The sequence below is a fragment of the Cryptomeria japonica genome, chromosome 8, assembly GCF_030272615.1.
Source record: "Cryptomeria japonica chromosome 8, Sugi_1.0, whole genome shotgun sequence".
Classification (NCBI taxonomy): Eukaryota; Viridiplantae; Streptophyta; class Pinopsida; order Cupressales; family Cupressaceae; genus Cryptomeria; species Cryptomeria japonica.
In genome coordinates, this window is record NC_081412.1 from 180,398,836 (window position 1) to 180,412,649 (window position 13,814).

General features: G+C 36.7%; 2 protein-coding genes across 2 annotated transcripts in view; both read left to right on the forward strand.

Moving 5' to 3' along the window:
* The window catches only part of LOC131048359 (uncharacterized), a 154,988-nt gene that overhangs the window by 51,179 nt on the left and 89,995 nt on the right, over positions 1–13,814 (forward strand). The gene's annotated exons all lie outside the window — the stretch shown is intronic.
* On the forward strand, positions 4,897–6,993 carry LOC131048360 (uncharacterized). The gene is made up of 5 exons (XM_057982294.2): positions 4,897–5,123; positions 5,217–5,369; positions 5,491–5,891; positions 6,017–6,416; positions 6,521–6,993. Exons 1-4 carry the CDS (start codon positions 4,910–4,912, stop codon positions 6,410–6,412), a joined length of 1,164 nt encoding a protein of 387 aa, XP_057838277.2. The 5' UTR covers positions 4,897–4,909; the 3' UTR covers positions 6,413–6,416; positions 6,521–6,993.

The window sequence follows — 13,814 nt, forward strand, 5'->3', positions numbered from 1 at the left end:
TTCAGTTTCATCCTGGTTGAGATAATAATCAATACGGGAGACATTTGCGACATAATTAAATATTATTTCCTTATCCTAAGGTTAATATTTAATTAATCTATTTATTGGCTACTGGTTTATTAAATTTGGGATTAATGGCTATTTTATCCTAAGTTTGGCGAAATTCAGGTGTACTATGGGATGAGAAATATTTTAGAAGAATATTATTTCACTTTTGCATCGCCATTATTTGCCTAAGTGTTTAACGTGGGTCCTCTCCCTTCTTGGGCGTGAGTTTTGACTTAGGAAAATGTGGTGCTACACTTGGGTCCACATGTAGTGGAATGAAATTCAAATGCAAGGCGTGGAATTTGGAGGAATGTCATTTGAATTTGAAGAGTGAAGTTATAAATATGAGGCTTGGGCTCCCATTTGCATTATCTTGAAAATTTGTAATGTTATGTTGCCGGATTGGCGACAAAACTTGAGGCTTCGGAGTGCGTCTCCCTAGTGCTACCCGGTTTCGTACTTGAAATACAGTACCTTGCCGTGCATTGTATTCTTCTACATTCTCAGAGTTTGCCATAGACATTTTGGTGTTGAAGTGATTCTGGAAACTTGCTGGTTTCGCCTGTGGCTGAAGCACATTTTTGCTCACACCTCTCTGCTAGAGCGACTGACAGTTATGGGTATCATTCCTATCTTCCTTCCCAGCACTGGCGATAAACTTTGTAAGTTTATAGCATGTTTGTTTAAGTTTTGAATTTATTATGCAAAATCGAAATTCCTAGTTGAGGCGCGTGGGTTTTCTGTGTTGCATTGGGATGCATGCAAAATAAAAATGGGCTTGTTTGGGTTGTGGCTTTGATTAGTTGTCATTGCATTGGATGTATTGTGGGATTGGGATTGGTTTGAATCAATTCGGGTAAAAATTGAGTGAGTTATGAGTGTTTTGATATTTCCATGGGCTGCTGAAACTGTACTTTCAGCCTATAGATCAATGTAATAGAAAATTACAGTATTGTTGTTGAAATCTGCATTTAACCTTCTCATCTCATCTCTATATTGTAAGGTTCTTTCAGTAGTACTGATCATCCCATTCTATTTGCTTTCATTTGTAATCCCCACTGCATAAGTGGAGGAGGCTGGCTTGTCGCCTTCTAAGTTTTGTAATTCAGTTTTTTGTAATCAGTCGTCCCGCTGAATAAGTGGTCGAGTGATAAGTTCAATACTATGGTCCTCCTGCTGAAATATGTGGTAGAGTGATTGTTTAATGTAATGTCCTCCCGCTGAAATATGCGATAGAGTGATTGAACTTTAATTTCTTGTAATTTTCCTTGGTTGGTTCACCGCCAAGAGTTTAGTTTCTATCCTGCTGGATAAGCAGAAGGGGCTGCCTTGCCACCCATGCATTGTAATTTTCAGTTTAATTATTGATGCTGACGATCCTCGGAACACCGTATGCTCTCACCCTCCCAGTCTGGGCTCTCGGTGAACAAAAGGTGGAAGGGTTCCCTTTCAGTTGTTTTGTTTATTCCTCTAACCTTAACGGGTTATTTGTTGTGGATGAATTGTTATTGGCCTGAAAAATCAAAAAAAAAATTAGTGGGATATTACATTCTCTCTCATCAACTTGTCACATGAAATCTCGACCATTGGTTGAATCAATTTTCAAATTAATCTCAACCATCCAATCAATTCTTCCACACTATGAAGTCAACATCAATTCCCCTTTTTCGACAACCATGATCTTTGAATTCTTGCGTCATTATCTTAGAAGTTTTACGGCGCGATTCTAAGAGCCACCATATCGCAGGAAGCAGAAGAACAATTGAAGCAACACGCTCGATTCAACAAAGGGGGTTTCGATGATTTAATTTGTTTTTTCTTGTTAAATTTTGTATGCAAACCTTCATTGATGCTGTGGACTAAGTTAATTAGATAGAGCTTTTCGTGGTTTCTCGTTAATCTAATTAGCATAATCTGATGATTTTTCTCCATAAACAATATAGACCAAGGCGAGACATGGGATTACATTATGACACATATCTTAATCAATGTTACAAGACTCGGACTCGCCTCAGACTCGCCTCAGACTCAGCAAGCTGATTTTGGACTTGGCACCCAAACTTGTTGCAAACACAGCAAATTGAAAACCCAAGAAATTCAGATAAATAAACCTTAAAGACACAATAAATTCATCAAATAGAAGTTACTTTGATCACATATACAAGTATACATTGATCAAATAAATATAAATCCAAATTTTTAGTTGAAGGAAATAACACACTTAGATATATAAATATTGTCAAATGTATACAAAACTCATGGAATATGAAATCCACAACATTAAAACAAATAGTAAAATAAAATTATAAGTGTATGGCTAGGAGGAGGTCACATTACTCATCCCAACATCACAATAAGTCATGCATTGGCGTGTAAGATAGGTCCTGGATGATGATGTAGCTTGAAAACCCAAGAAATTAAGAGATTTTTATGGATTTAAAACTTGTTTCATGCACCCTTAAATAAATAAACCTTAAAGACACAATAACCTCATCAAATAGAAGCTACTTTGATCACATATACAAGTATACATTGATTAAATAACTATAAATGCAAATTCTAGTTGAAGGAAATAACACACGTAGATTGTTAGATGTTTACAAAACTCATGGAATGTGAAATCCATGGCATCTTAACAAATATTGAAACTAAAATTATAAGTCTATGTCTGAGAGGAGGTTGCATTACTCATCTCAACATCACAACAAGTCATGCATTGGCGTCTAAGTTAGGTCCTAGATGATGATGTAGCCATGATAATTGCAACACCACTTTGGGGGTTTTGGGGAAGTGCCCCTAACATGGGTTCAAAGGGTAGTGCCCTTGGTGCATTCTTTGTTGTGATATAGGGTGGGGTTGAGGGGCAGATCCCTCGCCACCAAGCCCAAATGGAGATCATCAAAACCACACAGACCTTCATGGAACACGCTATTTTCATATTTAAAAAAAAAATCCTAGATGGGCATGTCATAAACCAAACAAACATTGAAATTTTGTAAGTTTTTTTAAAAAATAAAATAAAATGGCCAAGTGTTTGGGTCCACTGGCTTGTTTGGTGAGTCCACTGGACTTGGCGAGTTTGGTGAGACTTAGTAATCGAGTCTCCTAGACTCGACGAGGGTGCTTGGCCTCAGACTTGTCGAGTCTCGTTCCATTGATCTTAATCTTATGACTTGAGACATAAAGTGATTACTATCCTATGTGTACCCTAGTAAGCTTAAGCAACTAGTGTGAATAAGGTCAAAGCAGAGTTCCGTGACTCGCGGCGAGTCACGCGAGTCAGCGGGCCGGGTGACCTTTGCTGGGTCATGGTGACCCTGACCCGGGCCCAGACGAGTCACAGGGTGTGACTTGCCTGACTCGCCGAGTCCGAGGGTCATGACCCGACCGGCGCAGCTTGCAAAAAGTGGACGCAAAAAAAAAAAAAATATAACACATTTTTATTATGTTTTGTGCTATTTGCCTTTGTTATAACCCTAAAAGGGATTGCCATTTAGTTTTATGAGTGGAAGAGAGGAAAAAAGAGAGGAAGAGAGAAAAATAGAAAGCCATAGTTTTGCAACCAGCTAAGAGGAAGAGGTGAAAAGCTTGCACAAATCACATTGGGGCAGCACTACAGTTGCATTGAGAGCATCAGGGAGTCCATAGAAGCTCATTTTAAACACTTGTCAACAAATTTGAAAGAGGTAAGTGTTAATTTTTATTGATTATGTTGGTTTTTTTTCTATATTTATGGATTTTTTCATTTTTTTGTTATTTTTTTTTTAACTTCAGCTTTCCAAATCTATATTGCTGCTTGCATACTTCAATGATTCAATCACAATGACATAAATAGAACAATAGCATAGCAAACCCTAGACTTTTTTTTTTGAAAAAATTGTATACACGTATTTATAATTTTTTCTAAAAAAAATCTAGGGTTTGCTGATTTTTCTGAATTTTTAATTTCTTTCTTTGAAATTTGAAAATTTTCAAGAAAAAACACAATGCACAAATTAGTCTTTGCTGATTTTTTTTAATTAGTTTAAAATTTAAAATTTAAAACTTTGTCAAACACAATGCTCAAATGGTGATTTGTAAAATTGTCTTATTGCAGCAGCCCTCACATTTTGAAAACAATTTTTTTTCCTAATGGCTCATCCTTATCCTCCACCTAGGAAACATGGTCAAAAAGATGAGGCATGGAAATACACTGATTCCCTGGTAGACAAAGAAATCAAACCAAGTGTATGTTTTGTAAGGAAATTAACCATGGGGGGATATAAATAGATTAAAATATCATATTGCTGGCATACGTGGTTATGATGCTGAGCCTTGTGACAAGGCAACTCCCGAAGCAGTCCGTTTTTGTTACGTCCTATTAGAAAACTTTGAAATACATAAGCAAACAAAAAAAAGACAAAGAGAGGAGTTATGTCATATTGATTCCCCTCCACCCACATCCGCATCCACAGCTGCATCCATAGGTTGTGTTGGAGAGGGTTCTTCTATGCCTCCCTTTTGTCCTAGTGCTTCTGCTAGTGCTAGTACTTCTATTCCTACTCCTACTAGTCACACTTTTGGTCCTAGAGTGTGAAAATCCAAGATAGACAATTTTTTGTACCACGCACTACTCCTGGCGCACAACCCTCACTTGAGAGCATGTCTTGGAACAAGGAGGTCCATGATGCAGGAAGAAAAGCAATTTGCAAGTTTTGGTATTTCTGCAACATTCCATTTATTGCAGCCGACTACTTTTTTATTTGATTGTTTTAAATTAAAATTTAAAATTTTATGGTTTGAATTTGAAAGTTGAAATTGAAATTGAACTTTTCTTATTTAATCTATTTCAATTTGTGATAGGTCTCCTTTTTGGCAAGGCATGATTGATGCAGTAACCATTTGTGGGCCGGGGTTTAAAGCCCCTAGTGATACTGAGTTGAGTGGCCCTCTCTTGTTGGAAATGGTGGAAGATATGAAAGTTGACTCAGAGGACCACCGCCAATCTTGGAGCCACAAGGGTTGCACCATCATGACAGATGGTTGGACTGATAGGAGGAATAGAACACTCCTTAATTTTCTTGTTTCCAGCGGAAGTGATTGATCATTTTACTTCTCTATATGCATTGTGATTGAAATTGAATAATTTACATTCTAATTTATTGATAATTAATTTGTTTTATTTTCAGGATCCACCATGTTTTTGAAGTCCATTGATGCTTCCTCACATGTCAAAAATGCGGCATACTTATGTGAGGCTATTGAGGAAGTTATAGATGAGGTGGGGGAAGAAAATGTGGTGCAAGTGGTGACGGATAATGCAGCAAGTTATGTTGCTGCAGGTAAACTTTAAAAGTTTTCTTTTAAGTTTAAACTTTTAACTTTTAAACTTTTAAATATTAATGGTAAAATTTCTTGATACTTATCACATCTAATTCTTTAACTAATTTAAAATTGTTGCAGGAAAACTTTTGATGGAGAGGCACCCAAAAATCTTTTGGTCTCCATGTGCGGCCCATTGCCTTGACCTCATGCTGGAGGATATAGGTAAGCTTGGATGGGTGAAAGAATGCGTTGAAAGGGCCAAGAATATATGCAAATTTATTTACAATCATGCATTGGTCCTTAGCATTATGAGGCAATACACGGGGGAAAGGGAGTTGGCTCGTCCTGGTATAACGAGATTTGCCTCAAATTTCCTCACATTGAAATCCTTGTTAAAATCAAAGGCATCTTTGAGGCGCATGTTTGTTGGTGAGGAGTGGACTTCCTCATCCTATGCTACGACCACTGCAGGGATGGATGTAGTAGATTGCATTTTTGATGAGCCAGGTTTTTGGACCCCTTGTGCAGAGATCATGCAGGTAATTTTATAAATTTATAATATTATATGCATATTTTTGTTTTGTTTGCATTGTGCAACTTTGCAATTTTTCTTATTTTCATGCACACTTGTGAGTTAACTATTTTTGTTTAACATTATTTGCAGGTCACTGAGCCCCTAGTAGTTCTCCTACGAGTTGTTGATGGTGAGAAGCCCGCTATGGGCTACATATATGAGGGCATGGATAGGGCCAAGGAGGCCATTAGATCCATATATGCTGGAGTTGAGGATAAGTATAGGCCCATTTGGGACATAATTGATAGAAGATGGCATAACCAACTTCATAGACCCATCCATGCAGCAGCTTATTACCTCAATCCATCATTTCGTTTCCGTGCTGATTTCAAAGCGGATGAGGAGGTTCTTAGCGGGCTATATTTAGTAGTACAATGGATGGGCACTGATACCACAACTACACTTCTCGAGATGGATGCATTTAATAATGCATCAAGGGCGATCTTTGCCAGCCAATTGTGCAAAGAGGGTCAGACAAAATTGTAGCCAGGTAGAAAATTCTAAAGTTTATGACATGCATTTTAATTTTTCATTTTATAATCTACCTTTAAAGTTGGAAATGAGACTAATGTTTTTTTCTTTTCCTTATCTCAGATAGATGGTGGCAAATGTTTGGGCCTTCAACCCCAAACCTTCAAAAAATTGCCATCCGCATATTGAGCCAGCCGTGTAGCGCTTCTGGATGTGAGCGCAACTGGAGCATGTTTGAGCACATCCACTCGAAGAGGCGAAATAGATTGTCTGTGGAGAGGTTGAATGATCTAGTCTTTGTTCATTACGACCTCCGTCTCAGGACCAGACAGATTTTGGATGATGACTTCTCTCCGATCACTCTAGAGGAAGTCGACCCCGAGTCCGATTGGCTCACTGAGTCCACCGATCCAGTCTTCACTGATGATGACCTTGAGTGGGTTGACCAGGCAGACAGAGAGGCTGAGGCTGTGGCTATGACAGAGGAGGAGGATAGAGCATGATCAGGCACAACACCTATGGCTACTCAGACTGGCACATCACAGACAGAGACTATGGCTACTCAGTCATCCAGGACCTACCTTAGACGCCTTTGTAGGAGGCAAGTAGACGAGGCTGAGCCAGAGCTTGAGCCATAGACTTGTTTTTTTTTACACTTTACAGTTAGATATATGTTTGGGAACATTTGAAGTCATGGATTTTATTTTATACATTGGACAACATTTATAACTCTATATATCTATGTTTTCTAATTCCTTCAGCTACAATTTACATTTCTACGCATGTGATGGATGTATGTTTATGTATGTGATCAAATTAGCTTCTATTTGATGATGTTATAGTGTCTTTAAGCTTAATTCAATAATGGGTGTATGAAACAAGTTTTAAATCGTTAAAAATCTATAAATTTCAAGGGTTTTCTTATTTTGCCGAGTCGTTGCCGAGTCGTTGCCGAGTCCAAGCCGAGTCACGAGTCGAGTCAGCCTTGCCGAGTCAGAGCCGAGTCTGAGTCTAGGAACTTTGGGTCAAAGTGATGAACTAGTTAGGTAAAACATCCCATTCACATTGTTTATTGCTATACCTAATAAATTAAATACAATAAATAATAATACAAATAACAATGCATACCAGACACAAGAGTAAAATATATCTTTATTCGCACATGAATTTTTTACAAAGAAGAAGACCAAAGATGGTCGGCCAGGGATTACAATTGATTGGACTCTATCCTACTACCTTTGTTGGCGGTACACAACATATTTAAAGGACCTGACGGTTGCCAAGAGGAACACAACCGTCAACCAACACATTAACTACTTGAGAGTAACAACAAACTTAATTTGGACGATTAATACATTGCTGGTTAACCAATACATAACAATAGGCATTTTATGTTGACTACATCATCTCCCTCCCCCCCCCCCCCCCAAATAGGCATTTTATGTCGACTACACACACCAACCACTAGAACCCTATTCCAAGCCTAATAAAATTTTGGAGATGCAAAAAAGAAAAATAGAAATACAATAGAAAATTTTTCATGAGGACAAAGATAGCTCGTAGTACACTAGACCCTATCATTTTGGCTTTCTGAAATACTGATCTGTTATTTAATTTTATATAGAATCCTCCTTGTTCTCCATTGTCTTCTCTTTGAAAAAATCCTATAAGGAGCTATTGCTAAAATATTTGTTTAATTGGCCCAAAAGTCATTGTAAGTTTTGCCCCCTAAATTAAAATGTTTTTCGATTTAATTGTTTCAAATGTGCAAAAGACACATACTCTCTCCTCCCATTCTTCTTTTGGCCTCTACTGTCTACTTGTTTGACACTAAATATTATGCAAGTTAGTCCTTAATCGAGCTATGAGAATATTTGCTTTTGAGATATTTACTCCTATATAGGCCTTTTGTGGATGATCATAAGTGGGGTTATATTCATCAAGATAATATTTCCTCTTTCTCCCTATCACCTTTTCCCATACAATCTTGCATAATTTATCCATAACAAGAAGGTTATATTTCTTTGTTATTATTTGGGCATGGATTTAGGTGAATGCCTCATTTGCTCATCCACTTGATGTTCTTATTTCATTAAGGACTTCTTTCCCTCGTTCAAAACTTTTTTGATGACAAACTTGGGCCATCTATTTGCCTTCATCTATTCAATGTTTTTCAAATATCCCAAGAGATAGACCATAGCAATGATACATGTTTCGTCTAGAGGAATCTCATAGTGTATTGAAGGTTTTAGTTTGAATTTGCTTGTTATAATGCTTTTTTTTGACCTTTCTATTTGCTTCCATTATGAGTTTGAAGTGTCATTGTTGATAATTTCACACCCTAAAGTACCATCGAAGTCGCTAATAACTTGAATACAATACAAATAGTTTTCTAATCCCATAACTTTGCCTCTTTGCTTATATTTTGCAATGCATAAAGCACTCTCCAAACTCCCAAAGTTCTTTTTTGCAAGTTTCCCAACTAAGTTTGTTGTTTTTGTTAATTCCAAGGTATTTGTATTGTGTTACTTATTCTAGAATAATCACTTCATAATAAAAGTTAAGCTGATTTTTTTTGTTTTGTTTGAGGAGAGAATGATCTTGGTTTTATTGGTGTGAAAATTGCATATTCATATATTTGCAAAGTGTTGTAAGGCATATAAGCTAATCTAGGAACCCATGATTGGACCTAGCAATCCAAATGAGATCGTTAGTTTAAAAAAAAAGCCTCACAATATACTCACCGAAGACACCATCCTGTCCTTGCAAATTAGCCATTCTCCTAGTTTGTCAATATGAGCCAAAAAAGGTATGGGATAGAGAGCATTCTTGGTTAACTCCAATTCGCTTTTAAATTTTTTTGGAAAGCTTACTTGAGATATAAATTTTACTCTTACCTCCTCATAAAGCCTACGGACCACTAGTTTAGACTATGGAATACCAAGATTCTTTGTTTTGCACGATAACTTACTATTGTGATCTCGTCAAAAACTTTTTTAAAGTCTAGAAAAAAACATTTTTGCTATGTTACCTGGGGACAAGTCCCCAACCAAATTGTGTCTATCCCCATCGGAAATGTCCTAGGGATGCGGGGATAGGTTGGAAATGTTCCCCACCATCCCCCAAAATCCACTAAAAACAAGAAGTGTCTTGAGGACATTTCAGCATATGTAGGAAATGCTTGGGGATGGGTAGCCAGCCTTGAGACAGACAAGGGACACCTGGATGTCCCCCAACCGTCTTGGTAGCCGTCCCCTACAGCCCCGCAACAAAATGTTTCATCGAAAAAAATAAATGGCTACCAAGGTAGTTGCAAACACAATATCTGATAGAAAATCTACATTTGATTATGTTCTGGTGGATGTCCATGCCTTGTTCCAAACTTCTAGTTTTGCCATAGACTTGAATGATGCTGGCAAATGTTGTAGAGATTGGTTTTACACCAAACAATTGCATTTGCTGGAAAGTTTTCAAATCCTTTGTGCATGTTCCGCAATCATTGCATTCTATGAGATTGCATTTCTTTGAGAAATTTTTTGAAAAGCCTTAAAACCTCATCAAGTACACCATTATGTTCATATTCTATAATCATCACAGTCCATGAGAATACATTTTTGAGGGATACTTTTTTAAATAGCTTTATACCTTGTCTATGCTTGTACATTTTCCATATTTCTACCAAGGCACTTGCAACTACAATATCTGAAAAAAATATACTCTCAATGTAAAGCCCTTAGCATGGTGAAGGTTCACTAACATATTATATAGTGTCATGACTAAGTATGAGCAAGATAAAATTATTGATACTTTTTCTTTAAAAAATTGGTAAATATCAAACGAAAACCTCTGTGCAACAATGCCTATCACTTGCTCTGCAACAATAGTTATAATAGGCACAAGGTTGATATAGACCAAAAAAATAATGGCATTCGATTAATGGTAATCATTTGTAGGCTCCAAACAAATCTCAATTGAACTCTAATATAATAATATTACGTGTTAAGATTTTATGATGATTGCCTTATCAATGCTATCATATGAATATTTGATTTAAATTTTTTTTTTTTCCCTATTTTTTTAATAGCCATCTCTTGGCATCCATTAAAAAATGGCATGTCCCTTGTTCCCATACCCAAAACATGTTTTGTTGTCCCCTGCCATCCCAATCCCGAAAACTTGGGGTAACATAGCTTTTTTTTCATTCCAATTTTTTTCAATGATGTTTCAAAATATTGCCGTGATCTAAATGTTTTGTTTTGAAACCTGCTTTCTCATTTTCCCAGGTTATCTTTATTTTTCTATCCACTTGCTGATTTTGTGCGCAACCATGCTTCTAAAACTTTTTTTCTATCAAAGAAATCAAAAAAATGTTTACATCACTCTTAAAAAGAGGCATCACTAGGTTGGTTGTTTAATATAGTGGAAACCCATTTCGAATGATTTTGTTGAATATTTTCTAAATGTGAGTGGTCAAATTTTCATCTCCTATTTTGAGTATTGTATTTGTAGCTCAGCCATGTCACAAGCCTTTCTCGTACCTGTCTTCTTAACACCTTTGTTAATCTTGATTGTGGTAGGGACCTCTACCTTTGAATCTTGTTCATATATTGCTTTGCATGTTCAAGTCATTGAGTGACAGTGATGTTATTCTCTATTTTTCCATTGTTTTTGCTCAAGTTCCCTCCAAAATAGTTGAGTTATTCTTCCCAAAATATATTAGCTTTTCTCTATCTAAATATATTAGTTTCTGAAGCTCCCTCCAAAAGAGGAGCAACAGTCTATCTTAGTACCATGAGCACATCTCGTCATAGATCTCGAAGTGGCTTTGCTCACTAGTGTTGGCCCTCATAATCCAATTGAAATTTGGGACAGGTTATTGGTCTTCACAACTTAGGGATATCTATCCATGCCGAGTAATCCTTCATGGCTTAATGGCTACACTTATCAACCACTGGTCGTATAACTTGAAATGGTACAACACTATATGTACATTACAAACCTATCTTGGGTTGCTATCCTATATTGACTGCAAAAATAGTAGTGAAAGAAAGTGTTGGAAAACAGTTGCTGAAAATAACTATTACCGAAATGGAAATATCAATGAAAGAACAAGTGCAATGTAAACTAAACATTATGCTATGGCAATTCAGTCTAAAGCAATTAAAACAAAACAACCAATTAATTATTATAATACAAAGCAACCATTAACTAATCCCTGCACTATCTATTCTAGTTTCGTTTAGCTACTACAAGAAATAGTAAACTAAGACTCTTATTCTACCAAAATCAAAAGAACAACGATATTAAACTCTTGAAACAACACCAACTAAACTACACTAAGAGTAGCTTTACCTCAAGTGGGCCCCCTTTGAAGAGCACATAGAAAATACTGAGAGGGGGGGGGGGGGCGCGGTGAATCAGCATTTTAAAACTTTTAAAAGCATGAAACTTCATAAAATATAGAGAGCAAACATCAAGACACAAAAATCAATTTTCTCATGAAAAAACCCTTTCAGGTAAAAAACCACGGCACATAATAGCTTTCATTAACGAAATGGGCCCCAACCCAGAATATAAGAGTGAGCACCAACTCAGTGAGAGCACCTACTCCCCTAGAAGCACCAACTCCTCCAAAATGAGGCACCAACCTCAATACCTCAGATTTTTGATATGTTTCTTTTCTTCAATTCGATATACTTTCTTTTTCATAACATCTACAATCTGATTATAAGTCTGCCATAGAATTCTCTTCACATGTTTGATATAATACTGCTCTTATATTTCTTTTAATTTTGCCCCCAAAAACTCACTTCACAATTTGCTGAGAATGTGTTCTTATATCACATTTGAATCTGCTCCAAAATTTTGAAAATGATATATTCATATTCTGCTCATACTCAAACTGGTGTGTATAAGAATCCCTTTTAAAACAGAGAATACCTTAAGCTCACATAGCCAATTCAGATTCACAGCATACATATATTTCTTGCTAGAAAAGGTGTTACATATATGTATTGAAGCACAACAAAAAATTATTTCCACTCCAAGTTCCAATATCTTCTTACAGCCAGCCCTTAATAGATACGATGATATGTGAGACTTTTTCTATTTTGGATCTGACTTTTGTCAAATATCAAAACAAAAGATCTGACTTCTGTCAGATATCAAAATAGAACCATTACACGCTTCCCACGTATTCTCAAAAAGGAAAATCCATTTGGTCAAAAGGTGTTTTTTTCTTAATCATCACTCCCATGCGTTCCATTCCAATATTTGTATTGCACTATTAATAACATGTCTGCTTGTTTGCTAAGAATATGATACACGAATCCCATCTTTAGCTTTTAAAAGGTAGCTAGACTCTCACAAGTAACCGCCACTATACCACATATTGTCCACTCTTTTAAGATTATATGATTCCATATTAATATCACATCAACATCTAAAACCATGAAAATAATATTAAATTATGACCTCCGTATTATTGAATATTAGGCTAGTGATGTGTCAATGACTTGACACAAAGAATGGACAAGTAAGCTGCTAACTTTGACAAGCAACCAGCTGAAACTGACAACCAAGTAGCTCAACCAAGCAGGCAAGTAGCTCAACCAATCGGGCAAGTAGCTCGAGTACATAAGCAATTCGCTCAACCAAGTAGGCAAGTAGTTCAAGCAAGCAGACAAGTAGCTCAAGTAGACAACCGAGTAGCTCAACCAAGTACCCAAGCACCTCAACAAACCAACCAACCAAGCAGCTGAAACACACAACCAACCAGCTCAAGCGGACAATAAGGCAACACAATTTATTACTTTGAGAAATTCTCTAAGATTTATACGACCTTGAATCATCACACCCTTTGACATCAATGACAAAATATCCAACAATCTCCCCCTTTGTCATTGATTGAAACTCCAACTGCAACCAACTTGAAACTAACATTGCTCTGAAATAATATTGCTCCCCCTGACTTAATTCATCCCCTTTGACATCAATGATGAAACCAACCTGCATAACTGAAATCAGCCCGCATAACTAAAATGGGGCTGAAAGAATATGTCAATGAAAACTCCCCTTGAGTCCAACCAACAATTCAATAATGAAGTGGAATTACTCCTACTTGACTCAAACAACACTTTTCACTTTTTTATATCAAGAATGTACAGATTGTTAGCAGCCCTACTAGCATCAACAATGTGTTTACCATTTTTACTGATTTCACAATAATCTGAATAAAAGACCAAGCTTATCCTTGATCACACAACTGACTTACGCTTAACAAATTGTGTTTTAGACCTTCTAAAAAAAACACATTTTCAACTTTTGTCTTGCCATCATTCAACATTAATGCACCTTTACCTGCCACCTTTGTTGATGAATTACCTCCGAAGCTCACCTTGCCTCCATTAGATTTCTT